The sequence below is a fragment of the Suncus etruscus genome, chromosome 3 (assembly GCF_024139225.1).
Source record: "Suncus etruscus isolate mSunEtr1 chromosome 3, mSunEtr1.pri.cur, whole genome shotgun sequence".
NCBI classification, from domain to species: Eukaryota; Metazoa; Chordata; class Mammalia; order Eulipotyphla; family Soricidae; genus Suncus; species Suncus etruscus.
Window position 1 is genome coordinate 46,266,515 of NC_064850.1, and position 22,446 is coordinate 46,288,960.

Here is a 22,446-nt window from a genome sequence, read left to right on the forward strand (position 1 = left end):
GAGCGGCCACGCAGGGCATTCTGGGAGCGCCTTGTCTGGTGCACGGTGCGGCTCTGCGCAGAGCGCTTGAAGCCAGCACGGCCATTTCAGAAAAGGGCAACACGCCCGCCCGCCCTTAGTTTTAAAGGAACAGTAAAGAAGAGGAAAGCGGAGAGGCCCTCACTCGCTCGCCCCCCCTCCGTGGAAATTTAAGAGGAAATATGGCTTTAGTGTGTTTATGTTTTTATTTTTAATTAATTATTGTTTCTATTTCTTCTTTTTACTCTATACTTTTTTTTCCTTAAAAAAAAAAACAAAAAAAAAAACAACAACCAAAAAAACAAACCTTCACCAGTGCAACATTCCCATCATCAATGTCCCAAGTGTCCCTCCTACCCACCCCACACCGGTCTGTGCTCTAGACAGATTTTCTACTTCCCTCATTCATTCTCAGTGTAATTATTTCTCTAACTGCACCCATCACTCTCTGTGGTGAGCTTCAAGTCGTGAGCTAGACCTTCCAGTCCTCCTCTCTTTTGTCTCTGAGAATCATTGCACAAAGTCTTTTATTTTTCTCAAAACGCATAGATAAGTGAGACTACTCAGTGTCTATTTATCTCCCTCTGACTTATTTCACTCAGCATAACATCCATGTATAGGAAAATTTCATGACTTCATCTTTCCTGACGGCTGCGTAATATTCCATTGTATATATGTACCACAGTTTCTTTGAGGGGCAACTAGGCTGTTTCCAGAGTCTGGCTATTGTAAACAGCACTGCAATGAATATAGGCGTGATGAAGGGATTTTTGTATTGAATTTTTGTGTTCCTAGGGTATATCCCTAGGAGTGGTATAGCTGGATCGTATGGGAGTTCAATTTCCAGGTTTTGGAGAAATCTCCATATTGCTTTCCATAAAGGTTGGACTAGACGGCATTCCCATCAGCAGTGAATAAGAGCTCCTTTCTCTCCACATCCCCACCAGTACTGCTTGTTCTCATTCTTTCTGATGCGCGCCAATCTCTGTAGTGTGAGATGGTACCTCATAGTTGTTTTGATTTGCATCTCCCTGATGATTAGTGATGTGGAGCATTTTTTCATGTGCCTTTTAGCCATTTGTATTTTTTTTTTTGTCTAAGTGTTCATTTCTTCTTCCCATTTTTTGATGGGGTTAGATGATTTTTTCTTGTAAAGTTCTGTCAATGCCTTATATATTTTGGATATTAGCCCCTTATCTGATGGGTACTGAGTGAACAGTTTCTCCCACTCAGTGGGTGGCTCTTGTATTCTGGGCACTATTTCCTGTGAGGTGCAGAAGTTTCTCAGCTTAATATAGTCCCATCTATTTATTTCTGCTTCCACTTGTTTGGAGAGTGCTGTTTCCTCCTTAGAGATGTCTTTAGTCTCAATGTCATGTAGTGTTTTACCTACGTTTTGTTCTATATACTTTATGGTTTCAGGTCTGATATCTAGTTCTTTAATCCATTTGGATTTTACCTTCATACAAGGTGTTAGCTGAAGGTCTAAGTTCGCTTTTTTGCAAGTGTCTAACCAATTGTGCCAACACCACTTATTCTTTAGTGTATTTATATTTGGGGTTACGCTAGGCGGTGCTCAGGAATTACCCCTGCCTCTTCACACTCCTTCAAGTCTCTGGGGACCCTATGGGATGCCGGAGATCGAACCCGGGCCAGCCTGTGCAAGAAAAACGCCTTCCCGGTCGTGCTATCACTCATTCCACACACACACCCTCTTTTAGGGGTCACATCTGGAGTTTACTCTTGGCTCTGCACTCAGAAATTAATCACTCCTGGCTGTGCTCAATAATCACTCACTCAAATTAATCACCCATGACCACATGGGATGCGGGATTAATCCCAGGTTAGCTGCGGTGCAAGGCAAGCGACTTGCATGCTGTACTAGTGTTCTGGTCCCGTTTATTTCTATCATTTGCCTGGACATTCAAAGGGCTCTCTTTCACCGGATTCCCTAGAAAAGGTTTCCACAGAAAGTTTGCAACGGATCTTGGAGTTACACATCGCCAGGATGTGTAGTGTGAGTGTCTTGTGTTCACACTATGGATTTGAAGACAGGACTCAGGTTTTTTTTTTTTTTTGGAAAGCATTCTTTAAATGGGCAGGTCTCCAAAAGATAGAAACTGGAGAGGAATAGAGACGAGGCCCCTTATATGGTCCCCTGAACAGTCCAGGAATAATTCCTGAGTGCAGAGGCAGGGGTCCAATTTGACACCTTTAGTGTGAACTCATCAAATTATAAAACAAAAAACAAACAAAAAATATCCAGAAACCGGGGCCGGGAAGGTGGTGCTAGAGGTAAGGTGTTTGCCTTACAAGCGCTAGCCAAGGAACGGACCGCGGTTCGATCCCCCGGTGTCCCATATGGTCCCCCCAAGCCAGGGGCGATTTCTGAGCACATAGCCAGGAGTAACCCCTGAGCATCAAATGGGTGTGGCCCAAAAACCAAAAAAAAAAAAAAAATCCAGAAACCAAAATAGACTCACCAGCACCCCAGGGATTAACAATTGGGCTTGGAACGCCCTTGGCCCTGCAGGGGAAGCCACCCCCAAATACCAAATAAAAAAGTGTGTCTGTGGGAGTATGTGTGTGTGAAAGGTAGACTAGATGAGAAATAGGGGTTCATGGGCAGTTCACGGGAGCGAAAATCCTCCGTTTTGCACATCAGTCTTGGGCCAATGATTCAGACCAGTGGAGGAGGGAGGAGCCTGGAAGAGCTTTAGCCACCTAACATCGAGACCCTCAGAGTCCCTCGCAGGCCGAACTCAAATGTCTGTACTGGACCTGCCTAGAGGCCTGTCCTGCTCTCTCAGCGGACCAGCATGGACCAGTGCATCGTCCTGCGTGGCCAGGTCTCCCCCCTGAGCACAAGGGATGTGTCTCTGTTGCAGATCACCGGCTCCCGCCTGTCTCTCCTGGCAGTTCGCACAGGGGCCACCTGGACAGGGCCAAGAGCCAGGTTTCCCTAAGGCCAAGGAAGTGCCAAGCAGTGGGGGTGACACGCCGGCCTTGTCTGGATTTGTCCCCTTAGTGCTCTGGCGGGATGCTGAGTTCCCAGCAGCCGGACTCAGGCTGCAACTTTTTATTTTTTCTTTTCTTTCTTTTTTAGAAAAAGAAAGAGGGAGGGAGGGAGAGAGAGAGAGAGAGAGAGAGAGAGAGAGAGAGAGAGAGAGAGAGAGAGAGAGAGAGAGAGAGATATGGAGAGATGGAGGGAGGGAGGGAGGAAGGGAGGAAGAGGGAGAGGGAGAGAGGGAGGGAGGGAGGGAGGGAGGGAGAGGATGGAGGGAGAAAGAGGGAGAGAGAAAAAGAGAAAGGTAGGGAGAGGGAGAGTAGGAGGGAGGGAGAGAGGGAGAAGGAGGGAGAGAGAAGAGGGAAAGGGAGGGAGAGGGAGAAAGAATGGAGAGGGCGAGAGAAAAAGGAGAAGGGAGTGAGAGGCAGAGATTGGCGCACATTACAAAGAATGTGAACAAGCAGTGCTGGTGGGGATGTGGAGAGAAAGGAACTCTTATTCACTGCTGGTGGGAATGCCATCTAATCCAACCTTTATGGAAAGCGATATGAAGATTCCTCCAAAAACTGGAAATTGAGCTCCCACACGATCCAGCTATACCACTCCTAGGGATATACCCTAGGAACACAAAAATTCCTTCCTCACACCTATATTCATTGCAGCACTATTTACAATAGCCAGATTCTGGAAACAACCAAGATGCCCTTCAACAGATGAATGGCTAAAGAAACAGTGGTACATGTACACAATGGAATATTATGCAGCCGTCAGGAAAGATGAAGTCATGAAATTTTCCTATACATGGATGTACATGGAATCTATTATGCTGAGTGAAATAAGTCAGAAGGAGAGTGATAGACGCAGAATAGTCTCACTCATCTATGGGTTTTAAGAAAAATAAGACTTTTTTTTTTTCAATAATTCTCAGAGACAAAAGAGAGGAAGTCTGGAAGGTCCTGCTCACATGAAGCTCACCACAAAGGGTGATGAGAGTAGTTAGAGAAATAACTACATTGAGAACTATCATAACAAAGTGAGGGAAGTAGAAAGCCTGTCTAGAGTACAGGCGGAGGTGAGGTGGGGAGGAGGGAGATTTGGGACATTGGAGATGGGAATGTTGCACCGGTGAAGGGAGTGCTCTTTACATGACTGAAACCCAAGTACAATCATATTTGTAATCAAGGTGTTTAAATAAAGATATAAATACAAAAATAAAGGAGTGAGAGGGAGAGGGAGGAAGAGGGAACTCAGGCTGTAACTTAAGGGACCCGAGAAATCTGTTGTCACACATGCTGGAGACAGGAGCTGCTGCCCCGAGTTCCCAGTACCCTCTGCGACTTGGCGGGAAGAACAGGGCCCAGACACACCGGCTGACCCGGAAGCACTCTTGCCAACCCGGAAGTGCTCTCACCAACCCGGAAGCGGACCGCGGGTCGGACGCCACCCCGAGGAGCTGCCGCGGCTCTCTGGCCTCTGGGGCGCCGGATCGTGGCCCCGATGCTGCTGCAGGCGGCGGGAGAATGAGCGCGGCTCGGGAGTGGGGCGCCGACCTGGCCCGTTTCTACACCGTCACCGACCCACAGCGGCACCCGCGGGGCCACACGGTGTATAAGGTCACGGCCCGGGTGAGTGGCGCCGTCTGGTCGATCGATGGGCGCTGACCGCGGTCCTGAAGGCGGCGGACGCCGAGACCACCCCCGGAACGGGAAGGTGTGGGGGTCCCCACTCTGGAGGTCCTTTAGGACAATGCTGACCTGTTCAAGGGCTGCTCAAGTCCGCGGTGTGGACGGGCCACTGCGCCCCTTGAGCCGATCCAGCTGGAGCCTTGCACCCGGGGGTTCGGGATAGCTATCGTCTCCATCCACCATCTTTATTTTATTTTATTTTATTTTATTTTATTTTATTTTATTTTATTTTATTTTATTTTATTTTTGGTTTTTGGGCCACACCCGGCAGCGCTCAGGGGTTCCTCCTGGCTCTGCACTCAGAAATCACTCCTGGGGACCGTATGGGATGCCGGGATTTGAACCACCGTCCTTCTGCATGCAAGGCAAACGCCCTACCTCCACGCTATCTCTCCGTCCATCATCTGGGAGGGAGCACCGAGGTTAAGGTCTAGTCTGCATGCTCCAGGCCCCACCGGGTGTGGTCAGCTACCTGGGGAGAAAACAGGAGGAGGAGGAGGAAGAGGAGGAGGAAGAGGAGAAGAAGGAGGAGGAAGAAGCGGGCGGCTGCGGGTGGGCGCGGGTGGGCTGTACCGGTTCTGGTACTTTTTCTTTTATGTTGATGGTAGGGTGGCCACACCCTGGCAGCTCTCAGAGCCTTCTCTTGGATGTGCTCACTCCCTCCCTACCTGGCGTTACCTAGGGAACCATGGCGTTGTCAGTCATCCCACTGGGGCCAGGCAGCCAAAGCAGCAGCCTGACCCCGCTGTACTGTCTCCTATTGACCCTGGAAGGGTGGAGGGGCAGTATGGTGATCACCTTCTTTAGTTAAATTAATTCTTGGGCCACACCCAGAGGTGCTCAGGGTTTACTCCTGACTCAGGGCTTACTCCTGACTCTGCATGCAGGGATCAATCTTGGCTTTGCTCAGAAGAACCTATGTGGGGGCCCGGAGAGATAGCACAGTGGCGTTTGCCTTGCAAGTAGCTGATCCAGGACCAAAGGTGGTTGGTTCGAATCCCGGTGTCCCATATGGTCCCCCGTGCCTGCCAGGAGCTATTTCTAAGCAGACAGCCAAGAGTAACCCCTGAGCACCGCCGGGTGTGGCCTAAAAACCAAAAACCAAAAAAAAAAAAAAAAAAAAAAAAAAGAACCTATGTGGTTGTCTGCTCTGTGCAAGACCAGCGTCCTTCCTGTGGTCCTATCACTTCAACTTGTGATTACTTTAGAAGGAGTAACTGTGCTTATGGTATGCAAACAGATAAAGTAGTTATGCTCTTGGTGTTATCGATAGAGAGATGGGTAGAAATAGAGAAACATGAGCCAAGACCCGATGATTTACTAGATGGATGAAATCAGGGTTATGAGGTTATACTTAGGTAAATCTTGATCAAAAATAGACACCCTGATTGATTTTTTGAAACCATATAAAATTACAATACTTCCAAGTCTTAGATTTTGTATAATAGCTTTTAGTATGTAGCTGGTGGCTCTGGGAAATGTGGAACAAAGGGGGTAACCTCGAGGAAAGGGTGTTTCCACCTCTGGCTACACTCACCTTGTCCACCAGTGCTCAGGTAGTGCCTGGCATGGCCAGGAAGACCTTCAGAGACCTATGTCCTGCCAGCCCCATGAGGAAGCCGTCAGTCTTTGCCTTGTCCCACTTGTTCTTCATGGCTTTGGAGATCATCTCTATCACCTGGTTTGTTGGGGTCATGGGCGCAGGCAGGAGTGAGAAAGTGCTCTTTACAGGAGAGGAAAGTCAGGTCTAACATGGGTCTGTCACTTTCCCTCACAGTGAATAATTTTAAGAGGAGGTGAAATAGTGAAGCAAAGTAGTATATATATATTTTTTTAATTGAATGGAGCTTCCTCAGAATGGCAAGGTTGGCATAAAAGAGAGAACATGGATTTTTCCAGAGTGGAAACAGGCAAGCAAAGAAATACAGAGAAACACACAGTGAGACCCCTGTTCCAAGGAGAACATGGGCTTGAAGAACAAGCTGATGTCATTTATTTATTTATTTATTTATTTATTTATTTATTTATTTATTTATTTATTTTATTTTATTCGCCACACCCAGCGATGCTCAGAGATCACTCCTGATGGGGCTTAGGTGGGTACCTTGTGTGATGCCGGGTCTTGAACCTGCTCAGCTGCATGCAAAGCAGGAGGGTGCCCTCCCCGCTCTGCAAGTGCTCTGGCCTCTAAAGTGGTTATTCTTTTCTAAGACTGAAGAAAAACTCCTTTTTTTTGGAGAATCAGCCTGGTGAGTAAATGCTTTGTCCCCTAGAGAGTCTCTAGAATTGAAGTTCTGGGAGTCTCCTGTGGTTTTGCCCTGCTTCTGTTTGGTCCTGCTTCTGGCTTAGGAGCCCCTTATTTTGGAGTAGCCTAAGAGCGTTACAAGTTCCTGGGCATGCTGTGGGTGGTAGTGGTGGGGCCCTGTGGCCTGGCTGGTAGGTCTCTGAGGTGCAGGGGAGGGCTCTCATCACTTCATGGTTGACATTACCTCATTGGATTTTGATTTAGGGTGACTTTTCTTTTTTCTTTTGGTTTTTGGGCCACACCCATTTGACACTCAGGGGTTACTCCTGGCTGTGCGCTCAGAAATCGCCCCTGGCTTGGGGGGACCATATGGGACGCCGGGGGATCGAACCGCGGTCCGTCCTATGCTAGCGCTTGCAAGGCAGACACCTTACCTCTAGCGCCACCTTCCCGGCCCCGACTTTTTTTTCTTAATTTGAACACACCTGGTGGTGCTTGGGGGCATGTTTGGAACATTATCAGAACATTCCTATGGAGATTTCCTCCTGTCCTTACTGGGAGGGGAGATGTGAAGGAACTCTGGGCCTTGTATCTGTGGGTTTAGTCTTACTAAGTTTACAAAGACCTGACCTTGTAGTGCAGGTTTTTTTATGTTGGTCCTCCTTTCTAGCCCTCTCTGTTCATGTACTTACTTTTGGTACTCACATTATAGATTCCTCCTTCTTAGCAGGAAGTTTCCTCCCTTCCCTGGCCTGAGTTACATTCTTCTTAGCGGTCTAGTCAAAAACGATTTCATTTTCAAAACGTATTAACACATGGGTTTCAAAAATGTAAATTATCTGTTTCATCTTGCTTGTTTGCAAGTAAAACCCTCAAGTACTAAGATCTGGTGTTGAACTGCACCCCTACTTAATGTTAAGGATCTTAATTTTCCTTGAACTTGGCTGGAAATCTGATTTTCCCCTTCAAGTGGCACAATAATCCTGGTAAAAAGTACTGTGAGGAAACAGCTCAGTGACAATCAGTGCTGCAGAGCTGTGGTCTCTGGAGAGTCTGAGGTTCAGTGATGCCAGTGCCCAGAAGTCCTTGTTGTCAGTGCTCGGCTCTCCAAGGACTCGGCCAAATCTCAGTGCTCGCTGTGCCCAGGACTTTTCTGCCCCAGGAAGCTTCTCAGAGAGCAGAGAGCTATTATGAGGATCCCAGGGTGGTTTGTGCTGGCGCAGCTCCTGGTGGGGGTTGGGGAACCATCTGGAGTGCCAGGGAATGAACCCGGATTGGCTGTAGGCAGGGTAAGTGCCCTCCCTGATATCCTGTTGCTCTGTCCCAAGTTTGTATCAATTATTGGGGTGGAGGCTGTTGGGCTCATGCTATGGTGTTCTGGCATCAAAACCAGGCCTGGTGTTTGCTGGTCTGTGGTCCAGCCCGTGAACTTTCTGCCTGTTGACACTTCCATGTACAATGAAAAAAGCTCGCTTTTTTCATACACTTGGCATTTGTGTCTCATGTTTTGTTTTTGGACTAGACCTGTGGCACTGGGTTCAGGGCTCCCTGCTCAGGAGTCAGTTCCCCTGGGGGGCTTCTTTGTCAGTCACTTTGTGCAACGCGGGCTGAAACTTGGGGCTTGAGCCTTGCTTGCTTTTCCAGGCCCTGCCGTGGCCTTTCACACTTCTGGGACCTGGGCAGCTGGGAACGAGGCAGAGACAGTCACGCCGGCTGGCTGGTCTCTTGAGTGGGTCCTTGAGCTCTTGTGCGGACCTGAGCTTTGCTGTCCAGCTGCTGTGGTCACTGTGACTTACCGACCCTGACGAAGCTGCTGATGCAGGCTGGAGTGTGGTAATGATTACATATTTCTTTGTCTGCTTTATTCTAGGTTGTTTCACGAAGGAACCCGGAAGATGTCCAGGAGGTAATATTTTTATCTGTGTGAGAAAATAATTTTTTCTCAATGTAACATAGAATATCATCAGTTCCTGAGGAAGTAGAGCCACCATTAAGTTTTGTGTTCGTGTGTCTCTTGCTGACTTCCTCTTACTGTTTCTGGTTTTGGGTGCCACACCACTGTGGCTTCTTCCTGAGCTTAACAGTTATGAAATAATTGTGCAGAGTTATAGCTCCCACTCTTGGTAGGGCTGAGGGGGGTACAGTGGACATCAAACCGGGGTTGACTGCATGTCAGGCAGTTAATACAGTTAATACAGGAGCTAATACAGTTGACCCCTATTTTAGCTCCCAGTCTGTATCTTAGGTGTTTTGGGGCCATACCAAGTAGTGCTCAGGGCTTACTCCTGGCTCTGCTTCAGGCATTATTTCGGGCAGTGCTTGAGGGACTCTTAAGGGACACTGGGGATCCAACCTGGGTCTGCTGCATACAAGGCAAACATTCCTCCCTGCTGCACTCTTCTGCAGCCCCAAATAGTGTTATTTTTTACCAGTTGGATTTTAGTGTCTATAGTTAGGTATGTGGGTCCCAGTGTCTTTAGGTGGGTGGGCGGGCTCTCCCTGAAGAGAACCCCCCAGTAGGTTGATAGAATCGAAGCTGTTTTCTTGCTGTGCTGATTGGAGAATTGAGTAAGGAGCCATGTCATGTCCTTTTCCAGCCTGTTATAAAGTGCTTTCTCTCCTGATTGAGTGATGTTAATAATTCAGACTTAGAAAGTAATGTACTTTACATGGAAGATGTTCCTTTTGCAATTGTGATTGTTTTTAATTTTTTTTTTTTGTATTTGGGCCACACCCAGCGGGACTCAGGTTACTTCTGGGTTTGTGCTCAGAAATTACTTCTGGCAGGCTTGGGGGACCTTATGGGATGCTGGGAATTAATCCAGGTCGACTGTGTGCAAAGCAAAGGCTCTATCACTATGGCCCTGATTGTTTTTACTTTTTTTTTTTTTTTTTTGTGGTTTTTGGGTCACACCCGGCAGTGCTCAGGGGTTATTCCTGGCTCCAGGCTCAGAAATTGCTCCTGGCAGGCACGGGGGACCATATGGGACGCTGGGATTCAAACCGATGACCTCCTGCATGAAAGGCAAACGCCTTACCTCCATGCTATCTCTCCAGCCCCGATTGTTTTTACTTTTTTTTTTTTTTTTTTTTTTTTGGTTTTTGGGTCACACCTGGCAGTGCTCAGGGGTTATTCCTGGCTCCAGGCTCAGAAATTGCTCCTGGCAGGCACAGGGGACCATATGGGGCGCCGGGATTCGAACCGATGACCTCCTGCATGAAAGGCAAACGCCTTACCTCCATGCTATCTCTCCGGCCCCTGTTTTTACTTTTTAAAAAAAAACTAGAGATAGCATGGAGGTAGGGCATTTGCCTTGCATGCAGAAGAATGGTGGTTCGAATTCCAGCATCCCACATGGTCCCCCGAGCCTGCCAGGAGCAATTTCTGAGCTTAGAGCCAAGAGTAACCCTTGAGCGCTGCTGGGAGTGACCCAAAAACAAAAAACAACAAAACAAAACAACAAACTAAATATTTGTTGATTAGGATTCACCCTGACTTGAAATACCTATTTTTCTCTAAATTAAGATTTATGAAATATGGAACCTCAGGGGGCTGGAGCGGTGGCGCAGAATGTAAGGTGTCTGCCTTGCTTGCGCTAACCTAGGATGGACTGTGGTTTCATTCCCCGGCTTCCCATATGGTCCCCCAAGCCAGGAGTGATTTCTGTTTTTTTTTGTTTTTGTTTTTGTTTTTGGGCCACACCCGGCAGTGCTCAGGGGTTACTCCTGGCTGTCTGCTCAGAAATAGCTCCTGGCAGGCACGGGGGACCATATGGGACACCGGGATTCGAACCAACCACCTTTGGTCCTGGATCGGCTGCTTGCAAGGCAAATGCTGCTGTGCTATCTCTCTGGGCCCTCTGGTTTTTTTTTTTTTTTTGTTTTTTGTTTTTTGTTTTTTGGGCCACACCTGGTGACGCTCAGGGGTTACTCCTGGCTATGTGCTCAGAAGTCGCTCCTGGCTTGGGGGAGCATACGGGATGCCAGGGGATCGAACCACGGTCCGTCCTAGGCTAGCGCTGGCAAGGCAGACACCTTACCTTTAGCGCCACCATACCGGCCCCCGGAGCGATTTCTGAACGTACAGCCAGGAATAATCCCTGAGTGTCACCAGGTGTGGCCCAAAACCAAAAAAAAGGAAGTTCAGGGTATATGTTTTTATTAGTATAAAAGTTGATAGCATTACTTGCTGTCTGTGGCCATTTCTTCTCCAGGCAAATGCTAATTGTGTCCTTTTAGTCTAAAAGTGTAGGTACTAGAGTGACTAAGCAGAGTGGGGAGGGTATTTGTTTTGCATATGGCTGACTCAGGTTCGATCCTCAGCAACCCACGAGGTCCCCAAGCACAACTAGGAGTGATCCCTGAGCTTAGAGTCGAGTGAGCCCTGAGCCACTGGGTGTGGCTTCCCAAAATAAAATTTCCAAAATTAATTATTTTATGTTTATAAATGATACTTAGATACCTGGTATCTGAACCTATGATCTTTCCTGACAGTCTGATGTGATGGTCTTTTGAAGAGGTTAAATAACATTTTCTGGTGTTTAGGCCATCTTTGGACAAGGTCAGATATGTTTCTAGTATGAAGAATAGTAACATTTCTCACCTAAAATTAAATTTAATAATTATAACTGAAGAGTTGATGGAAGAATTTCTGCGTTATACTCTCTCTCTCTCTCTCTCTCTCTCCCTCTCTCTCTCTCTCCCTCTCTCTCTCTCTCTCTCTCTCACACACACACACACACACACACACACACACTCACACAATGCTCATATACACTCCTATACACAAACACATCCACATACTTTTGCATCTTTGTTAGTTTGAGTACTTGGGGTCTACTCCCGAGGTGGTGCTTGGAGTGTCCTGTGACTGATGCCTGGGTGGACTCACCCATGTGCATAGACCCTGCTTAGCTCTGTACAACCCTTCTGGCCCGCCCTGTGTGTCTGACGGCAGTGGTCAAACTTGTTTCCAACCCACATACCAGTTGAAGCTCCTATTTCACCAGCTTTACATCACCCCTTTGCCTCATTTACATCAACTCCTTTGCCTCATTGTGGATCTGACATTTTCCTTTGGCATCAGGGATGGAGCTTGGGACCTTGCACATGCAAAGCCAATGTTCCCCCTCTAAGCCATGTTCCCAGCCCTTTGGCATGATTTTGTACCTTAATGAACAGATACTTGCTGTTGATGTATTGGAACATCAAAGTCAGTTCCACAGTTGATGAATATTTAATCTTTATCTCTAGATAATTGTGTGGAAGAGATACAGTGACTTTAAGAAACTGCACAAAGAGTTGTGGCAAATTCACAAAAACCTGTTTCGACAATCAGAACTGTTTCCTCCTTTTGCTAAGGGAAAAGTATTTGGTAAGTGATGATTTCGAATTGGTGACATTAAAAGTGATAAACAGCTAATCCTGCCCATTATCTGGCATGACCCTAGGTCTTCACACATGGCTGTTCTCCTGCTGGCTGTTGGTGAGTGAGTAGGGATGCCGGTACTTCGGCCTTCCCTGAACAGCCTCAGAACACTTCTGCTGGGTGCGCTCTCCTGCAGCTCTGCCATTCTGAATTTCCAGTCCATTTGCCCTTGGTCTGTCTTTTGAGTCTTTCTGATGATGCCAATGATTGGGATTCGAGACTCCCCTGTCCAAATATGGGGATCAAGGCCTTTTTGTTAGTTCCTGGCATTTCCAAGACCAGGAGGAAGAAAAGATGGATGATGGAATCTATTGTGAATTGAATCTTCAAGAGGTGGAAAACATTGGAAAATCACAGAGGAAAATAATGGCAACAACATTCCCCAAAAGAAATAAACTGAGGAAGAAGCAGATTAATATTTTAGGTGATCTGCCAGTGTTTTTCAATAATTTGAGGATGTTCATGTGAATTAAACATTTACCACATGCAGTATTATTTGGGTTGCATTTCAAAGATCCTTTTCTTTTTGGTTTTTGGACCCCACCAAGCTGTGCTCAAGGTTTATTGGCTCTGACTTTGCGCTTAGGGGTCATTCCTGGTGGTACTTGGGGGACCATGTGAGATTCTGGAGATTGAACTGGGTCAGCCATCTACAAGGCAAATGCCCTACCTTAGATGCTGTTGCTCTGGTATCTCAAAGACCCTTTTTGAGTATCTTCTTATGTCTTTCGGGGGCGGGGGCTTGGGCTATAGTTCAATGAACTAATCCCTTTACTTGCATGAGTAAGACTGAGCTTTTGACCCTTGGACTCTGACAAAAAAAGATTTGTTAAAATATCAAATATTACAAATTTATTTATCACATTAAATATCATGGATTTCATCCAGTGGTGATCAGCGATCACTCCCGGAAAGGCTCAGGGGACTGTTTGGGATACTGTGGATTGGACTTGGGTTGGTTTTGTGCAATGCAAGTGCCCTCCCTGCTGTCCTGTGTCCCTTGCCCAATTCAAGTGGATTAGCTGCGCCATTTGTAAAGTCTTTAGCAGTATGTGGTCCACACTTGGAGTAGATTATTTCCGCTTCGACGGATGACTGTTTTTGCTGGCTAACCGGTCTGCTGTTTCTTAGGCTTGATGTTTTCCCTTTCCATTTTGCTAGCTGCTCTTTGCTGGTCTCTGCAGAAGGGCTCTTTAGGGATCTGTGGCTGCTTGTTTCTTTTATTTTTTTGGTTTTTTGGGCCACACTCGTTTGATGCTCAGGGGTTACTCCTGGCTAAGCTCTCAGAAATTGCCCCTGGCTTGGGGGGACCATATGGGACCCTGGGGGATCGAAACGGGGTCTTTCCTTGGTTAGCACTTGCAAGGCAGACACCTTACCTCTAGTGCCACCTCACCAGCCCTGGCTGCTTGTCTCTTGAATACCCCATTATCTCCAAGTAGGTCCCCCAGGGGGACATTGTTTTCCATGTAAGCAATCCATGTAGTGAAGAGGGGTAAATGAATAAATGAATGAATGCATGCATGTATGAATGAGTGAATGATTGGGAAACTAAGTTGTGTTACAGGAAAACAGCAATGGAGAAAGTAAAACAAGGAAAAATAAATTTTTTAAAGGACAGTTTATTTTTTAAATCCAGTTTGCTAAAAGGACATCTCAGAACCAAAGATACAAAATATTAGAAGAAAACTGTTCCCCAAATAAAGTAATGCATATATCTCTGTCCTGTTGAATAAGTCTATGGTGGGTAGAATCTGTAATACTGCTTCAGCTAACAATGTGATCTGTCCTTTGATGGCAGACAAGGAGATGGTAGAAATGTCTTGCAGCTGCTGGGTAGAGTTAGCTGAGATCAAGTCCCTGAGCCAAGGCCTACTCGAGAAGCCGGTTCTGATATGAGCAGCATGACGGGAAGTTGAATGGATGTATATGGGATCACAGGTGTGTGGGAGTGGGGTGGTGTTCCAGAGCACAAGGGGTATTGAGCTGAAGGGGTAAAGGGGTTTAATAGGGAAAGCAACAAATCCAGAATAAGTGAGCCTGGAGAAACAATAGAAAAGGTTTTGCAGAGTGGCAGGCAGGGGAGGGGGAAGGTGGAAGAACTATGCAACACAGACAGATATTACATATAACATACACGGACATTGAACTAACAGGTGACCACCACACATACACACACACATATGCATACTAGATCGATCACTATATAAAACTGACCTATCGAGGATAGTAAATGGGAATGAGCCAAAGAGTTTCATAAATAAAAAAAGCCAACAAATAAGGTGGTAAGGAAATTTTAGAGTTGGCTTAAAAGCATCATAGGTTAGATTATGCATACATCATACTTAAACCAGTTGGCTTTTCCATATCTTGTCTGAAGCATATCACAAAAGCTTTTTTCTTTTTTCTTTTTGGTTTCTGGGTCACACTCGGCAGCACTCAGGTGTTACTGATGGCTCTACACTCAGAAGAGTAGGCTTAGGGGACCATATGGGATGCTGGGAATCGAACTGGAGTCTGTCTGGGGTTAGTTGCATGGAAGGCAAACGCCCTACCACTGTGCTATCACTTCGGCCCCACAAAAGCTTTTTTCATAAGTTGCTAAAAATTTTATAATGGGGGCCGGCGAGGTGGCGCTAGAGGTAAGGTGTCTGCCTTGCAAGCGCTAGCCAAGGAAAGGACCAAGGTTCGATCCCCTGGCGTCCCATATGGTCCCCCCAAGCCAGGAGCAATTTCTGAGCACTTAGCCAGGAGTAACCCCTGAGCACCTAACGGGTGTGGCCCGAAAAAAAACAAAAAACAAACAAACAAAAAAACAAAAAAAATTTTACAATGAGCACTGTAATAAGAGTTAATAGCACTAGGCACTATAGTGTAAGTCCAGAGTACTCAGTTCCAATTCTGTGGACTTCTGTGAACAAAATATTAGAACATTTTAGAGGATGTATTTAAAATGAAAATTGATTGGGACCTGAGAGATAGCATGGAGGTAGGGCATTTGTCTTGCATGCAGAAGGACAGTGGTTCGAATCTTGGCACCCTATATGGTCCCCTGAGCCTGCTAGGAGTGTTTTCTGAGCGAAGAGCCAGGAGTAACCCCTGAGCGCTTCTGGGTGTGACCCAAAAATAAAACAAAACAAAATGAAAATTGATTGCTAAAACATTCTTATAATGAACACTGTAGTGAGAGTTTAGACGAGTATAGAGCACTGTAATTCATGTCTGGGTTGTCCAACTTCTTTCTTTTTTTTTTTTTGGTTTTTGGGCCACACCTGTTTGACGCTCAGGGGTTACTCCTGGCTATGTGCTCAGAAATCGCCCCTGGCTTGGGGGGACCATATGGGACGCCGGGGGATCGAACCGCGGTCCGTTCCTTGGCTAGCGCTTGTAAGGCAGACACCTTACCTCTAGCGCCACCTTCCCGGCCCCGTCCAACTTCTTTCTCCATAGACTTTTTTCATTTTGTTTTTGTGTTACATCTGGCAGTGCTCGGGTTCCTACTGGCTCTATGCTCAGAAATTGCTCCTGGCAGTCTTGGGGTACCATATGGGATGCCGTGATTCTGCATGTTTTACCTCCATGCTATCTCTCGGCCCCTCTTCATAGATTTGTATGAACAAAATTCATTAGAATATTATTGCAGAAAAAATATTATTGCAGATATATTAGTTTGAACATAAGTTACTAAAATATTCTTTTTTTTTTTTTGGGGCCACACCCAGCAGTGCTCAGGAGTTACTCCTGGCTGTCTGCTCAGAAACAGCTCCTGGCAGGTACGGGGGACCATATGGGACACCAGGATTAGAACCAACCACCTTAGGTCCTGGGTTGGCTGCTTGCAAGGCAAACGCCACCGTGCTATCTCTCCGGGCCCTTTTTTTGGTTTTTGGGTCACACCCAGCAGCGCTCAGGGGTTACTTCTGGCTCTACGCTCAGAAATCGCTCCTGTTGGGGCTGCGAGGTGGCACTAGAGGCAAGGTGTCTGCCTTGCAAATGCTAGCCAAGGAAGGAACTCGGTTCGATCCCCCGGCATCCCATATGGTTCCCCCAAGCCAGGGGCAATTTCTGAGCGCTTAGCCAGGATTAACCCCTGAGCATCAAACGGGTGTGGCCCGAAAAAACAACAACAACAACAACAACAACAACAACAAAATCGCTCCTGGCAGGCTTGGGAGACCATATGGGATGCCGGGATTTGAACCAATGACCTTCTGCATGCAAGGCAAATGCCTTGCCTTCATGCTATCTCTCTGGCCCACTAAAACATTCTTATAATGAGCATTGTAATGGGAGTAATGACATCCAATTTTCTTCTCCAAAGATTTCTGTGGGCAAAACATTAAAGCATTATTGAAGATATCTTTTAAAAGACAATTAGCTGATTACCTGCTTTAATTTATGCAGCAGTTTTTGTTGCTATAGCTCCCATTGAAGTATAAAAGAGGATATAAGCTGCTGAAGATTTTACAGAAGAGGTGGGATATCTAAAACTTTGTGATCATCGAACTTAAACCAGCATTATCTTGCTTAATTTTTACAGTAGGTAGTTTAATGGTCTCTATCTATTTTATCATAATGATTTGGAACAGAAAATAAGTTATATATTTTTAAGTTCTTAGAATTAATAACATACTGTGACCAGTCAAGGTTTTTTCTAAGACCATTCCACAGAGGTCTGTAATTTTTGCTTCCACCTGCTCTTATAGGAAAAGTTTTCAGATGTATTAAAAGCTTAGGTGATACTTTCCAAATTTTTATCTTCATTTTAGAGAATCCTGTTGAACTCTGTAGTGACTGCAATAAGACCTATTGTGGTTTGTCAGTTTTCTCTGGAAATAACTTGAGGCAATCCTATAATGTACATTTGCTTGTGGATGCTAAATGTGGCAGAAATAGATGCATAAAATTCTCAAATGTTTGAGACTTTGTGACAGGTGAGGCACTGGACTGTGGCACTGGCCTTGAAAAAAATGTAATAGTAATAGACTCATTGAGCTGCTTGTATCTCTGCCAAGCATGCTCTGCAGCTTTCAAGTCATTGAGATGATCATCATTTTCCTCTTTATGTCTTTTCTCCCTATTGGCTTTATTCAGGTCCTTAATGGAGAGCATTCATCAGAAATAGAAGTAGTTCATGTGAATCTTGTTGGCTGTGCTCTGCAAACTGGTCATGGGTCTTCCCAATGGCTATCTTAAAGTCTTTTGGGCTGATATGCCTGTGCTGTCCTGCCCAATTTGGCTTTCACAATTAGGCCAAATTCTTCTGCCACTTTACCTTAATGCCTCATGGGTTTGACCTGTTAATATCATCCTGGTAATGGTTTCAGTTGAAATAATCAGCCAAACATGGAGCATTATACAGGCACTACAATGCCTGTACACAGTAATACTGAGTTCATGTAACAAGTGTTTCCTAAGTTATAAAGTCTAGTGAGAGCTGGACCAGTTCCTCCAAAAACAGAACCAAAATTTTGAATCTTATTGTTCCTAATTCCTGTAGTCTTTGTTTTAGTGTGATTTTTTGGCTTGTTGTCCTGATTATCTGTTGGGGTTGCTGCTGGTTTCTTTTTCTCTTGAGTAGTCTATATTGGATCAAGGAGGAGTAGGAATGCATCAGCTTGGAGGGTTCCTGATCCCGTTCAGCAGAATTCTATGGTTTGGTTTCATCCTTTGTAAGAATTCTGCTTTTGGGGCTGGAGAGATAGCACAACAGCGTTTACCTTGCAAGCAGCCGACCCAAGACCTAAGGTGGTTGGTTCGAATCCCGGCATCCCATATGGCCCCCCCCCCCCCATGCCTGCCAGGAGCTATTTCTGAGCAGATAGTCAGGAATAACTCCTGAGCACCGCCGGGTGTGGCCCAAATACCAAAAAAAAAAAAAAAAAAAAAAAAAAAATTCTGCTTTTGATGAGGCATAATGGAACCCAGAGTTTCTTGGTAGGGCTGTCATCTATAGAAATATAAGCATAACCTTTTCCTTGAGTGAGAAGATTACCATCTCTCCATTCTTTGCTATTTTTTTGTTTTTTGTTTTTGTTTTTGGGCCACAACTGGCAGCACTTAGGTTATTCTTGGTTCTGCACTCAGAAATTGCTCCTGGAAGGCTTGGGGAATTGAAACCAGGCCTATCCTGGGTTAGCTGCATGTAAGGCAAACGCTTTACCACTGTGCATTCTGACCCCCATTCTTTTGTTAATTTTTTTTTTTGTTTTTTGTTTTTGGGCCACACCCGGCAGTGCTCAGGGGTTACTCCTGGCTGTCTGCTCAGAAATAGCTCCTGGCAGGCATGGGGGACCATATGGGACACCGGGATTCGAACCAACCACCTTTGGTCCTGGATCGGCTGCTTGCAAGGCAAATGCCGCTGTGCTATCTCTCCGGGCCCTAAGCCTGTACACTTCTTAAAAGTGTCTTTCAGCAGCTTTGTGGGACTCTCCTTGGGGTTGATTCAAGAAGTTTGTTAAGGATTAAAAATATAGTGTTAAGGATTAAAAAGTCAAGCAGTGGCTTACCTCCTTTCCTGTATTTTAATAACTGAGTTTTTAGGGTTCTATTCAACAATGCCTTGTCTCTGAGGATTGTAAGGGATGCCAGTGACATGTTTGATTTGGCATTCTTTGCACAATGATTGAAAAGTTTGTTTTGTTTTGTTTTGTTTTTGAGTAACACCCAGCAGTACTCAGGGGTTACTCATGGATCTATGCTCAGAAATCACTCCTGGCAGGCTCAGGGGACCATATGGGATACCAGGATTTGAACCACCGACCTTCTGTATGCAAGGCAAATGCCTTACCTCCATGCTATCTCTCCGGCCCCAATTGAAAAGTTTTACTACTGTAGGCTAGGCCATTATCAGTTTTGATGGTATGGGGAACATCCATGACAGAGGAACATTGTAGTAAGAAGGAGCAAATAGCCTTAGCTCTTTCAGAAGTCATAGGGACAGCCCACATAAAACAAGAATAAGTGTCAACTAATATATGAAGATGTGGCTTGTTTGGAAAAAAGGTTAACATACATAACATCCATCTGCCATAATTCATTTGTTTGCAGGCCTTGGGGGTTGGCTCCAGATACATGTAAGTTACAATTAAAAGGGGCTCAAATATGCCTGACATGCCTCCATGGAATGCAATAATTTATATGAAGGTGGTAAGCATTTGTGTGCAGGGTTTGATGCTCTTCAACAGGTGATGCAAAAATAGGCGCCACTAGGTGATCAGCAGTTTTTTTTTTCTTGAGCCATTGGCCTAAGAAGGCCAGAATGAGGTCTTATGTGAGTGATGACAGTGGATTCAAAACACTGTCTTAAAGGGTTTGTAGTTGCTAAAGTAATTCTTTTTTTTTTTTTTTTTTTTTGGTTTTTGGGCCACACCCGGTGACGCTCAGGGGTTACTCCTGGCTATGCGCTCAGAAGTCGCTCCTGGCTTGGGGGACCATATGGGATGCCGGGGGATCGAACCGCGGTCCGTCTCCTAGGCTAGCGCAGGTAAGGCAGGCACCTTACCTCGAGCGCCACCGCCCGGCCCCTAAAGTAATTCTTAACAACATGATTATGGGCATTTAGGGAAGCAGTGACAATCCCAGGGAAAAGGCCAACCATGTATGCTGAGTCACTTACCATGTTACATGAGCCTGATGCATGAAGAATAAGTAAATAAATGTAGTGAGTTCCACTTGTTGGTTGAACTTATAATTTGTAGACATTATTGTGGTTAGTGAGGGTCAGTGATACCACCTGATACTTGCTGAAGAGCCATCTATATAAAATACCGGAACATTAGGGATGGGAGACGAATGGACTATAGAAATGATAAAAGGCATCTTTCTGAAAGAAGTCCCAGGATTTTCCAGCCAGTTAGTGGAAGGAAATTTCTCCAGAGAAATCAGCTAGGGCTCTTTGAAGAGCCTCAGTGAGAAGCAGAATAGATTCAATTTCCTTTTCTAGAACAAACAAGACAATGACATGGTAGTCATAACCCAGTAGGGTATGTGCCCGCTGTCTCCCTTTAAGATCAGCTACTTAGGGGCCGGAGAGATAGCATGGAGGTAAGGCATTTGCCTTTCATACAGAAGGTCATTGGTTCAAATCCCCACATCCCATATGGTCCCCCATGCCTGCCAGGAGCGATTTCTGAGCATGGAGCCAGGAGTAACCCCTGAGCACTGCCGGGTATGACCCCAAAACAAAAACTAAAACAAAAAAAAAATTAAATAAAAAAAAAGATCAGCTATCTATTCCAAACATGCCACAGGAGTGTGAGGCTGTTTATTATTTAAATTCTAATGGGCCAAATGATTGAGCTATAACAGCTGTTGGTGATTGGGGTGTAGCAAGGCGCAGCAACTATACTTTTTCCTCTAGGGATAAACCTGGAAAGATAGGACTTTTGAAGTCGGTTCATAAAAAACTCTTAATTCCTTTTGAACTTCAGCTATTAGCTGCCTTGACTATCCAGGGCAGAGTCCCTCTCTGGGGTACGAAATAGGTTACTGAGCTCAGAGTTGGGAATTCCAAGTGAGGGGTGAACCCAATTAATGTCTCCCAGCAGTTTTCAAAAGTCATTAAGAGTTCTGAAATCTTCTGGTAAACAGAGATTTTCTGGGGACATACTGTACTGCACTCCAGAATATAGCCCAGATATTCATATGGTACAGTATCTCAATTTTCTCTGTAGAAACCTGCTACCAGCCAGCATGACATCTCATTCTCATAATCTCTGAAACTCCCTGTCATTAGAACATGCAAGCAAGATATCCTGCAGTGCTATCTGATGAACCTGTGCCAAAATACCATGAGGTAGGGCACTTGCTATTTTACATTAGTGTACTGCCCTTCTCCAATTAACATCTTATAAGTCATCTGAACTCTTGCAGTTCTCCTACCAGAATAACCTAGTCTTTGCCTTATCACTAATCCGCATCTTCCACTGCTAAAATTGTGACGGGCTCAGGCAAGTCCTAGATATTGTATGAAAGTCCTGAGGATTCCAAAGCACACTCTCACTCCAGCCAGTAAGGAACTCAACACAGTACGGGTATGTTGGTCTGTATGAGGTGCAGGCCTTTTTGAACCAACTGAATGAGGCCATGTTCAAGCCCTCATAAAATGGAGGCTGATTATTTTCCTGATATGTGGGGGAGGAGTGGCTGGGTTCACAAGGCCTAGCTGTTTCCTTTTTTTGGTTTGTGCTTGGACCACACCTGGTAGCATTTAGGGGTTACTCCTGGCTCTGCACTCAGAAGTTGCTCCTGGCAGGCTTGGGGGACCATATGGGATGCCCGGGATTGAAGCTGGGTCTGTCCCAGGTCAGCCCGTGCAAGGCAAATGCCTTACTGCTGTGCTATCACCCCGGCCGCAGGCCTAGATGTTTCTACTGAGATGCTCTCTGTTCCTATTTAGGCTCCAGATATAATGGTCCCAAATGCCATATTTCCCCACAGAAAGCAGGTCTCCAGACTGGAACAAGGATCACTGCAAGAAATAATCCAAATCATAACAATAAATAATAAATAAGTAATAAACAAGTTGTAAACCAACAGGGTAGTGGTGTGAATGGGTTGCTGGTCATGCTGCTGGGTGGGGTTGGCCTCAGAGGCAGCACCATAGCTTAGCCCCTGGGTGCATACATGCATACGCACACAGGCAGGAGGTGTGCATACACACACACACACACCTCCTGCCTGTGTGCCCTGAGTGCCCCTCTGCCTTGTTGCAGGCCGCTTTGACGCAACAGTCGTGGAGGAGAGGAGACAGTGCGCTGAGGACCTTCTGCAGTTCTCTGCCAACATCCCTGCACTCTACAGCAGCCGGCAGCTGGGTGACTTCTTCAAGGTCTGCTGCCTCCCGGGACCACTTGTGTTTCCTTCTGGTTTGGAGAGAAGCTGGAAGAGCCTGAACACTTAGAATGAGATGATCTTAAGGTTCACTGTACTAGTAGCAGTGCATGTGGAGCATGGCTGCCCCACCTAGTGGGGGAGTGGCCAAGCAGTTTACAGCGGAAAATAGAAACTGGACATGATGTGCTTTGGGGGACTGGCTGTGGCTCCAAGGTGTTGGAGA

At 45.9% G+C, this 22,446-nt stretch overlaps 1 protein-coding gene across 1 annotated transcript in view; it reads left to right on the forward strand.

The window, feature by feature from the left end:
* Positions 1-4,469: 4,469 nt before the first annotated feature.
* RPS6KC1 (ribosomal protein S6 kinase C1) overlaps positions 4,470-22,446 on the forward strand; it is an 83,076-nt gene continuing 65,099 nt past the window's right edge. Inside the window, 4 exon segments of the mRNA XM_049769504.1 lie at positions 4,470-4,650; positions 8,826-8,861; positions 12,209-12,329; positions 22,103-22,218. Of these exon segments, the coding sequence (XP_049625461.1) occupies positions 4,546-4,650; positions 8,826-8,861; positions 12,209-12,329; positions 22,103-22,218 (378 nt within the window). The 5' untranslated portion in view covers positions 4,470-4,545.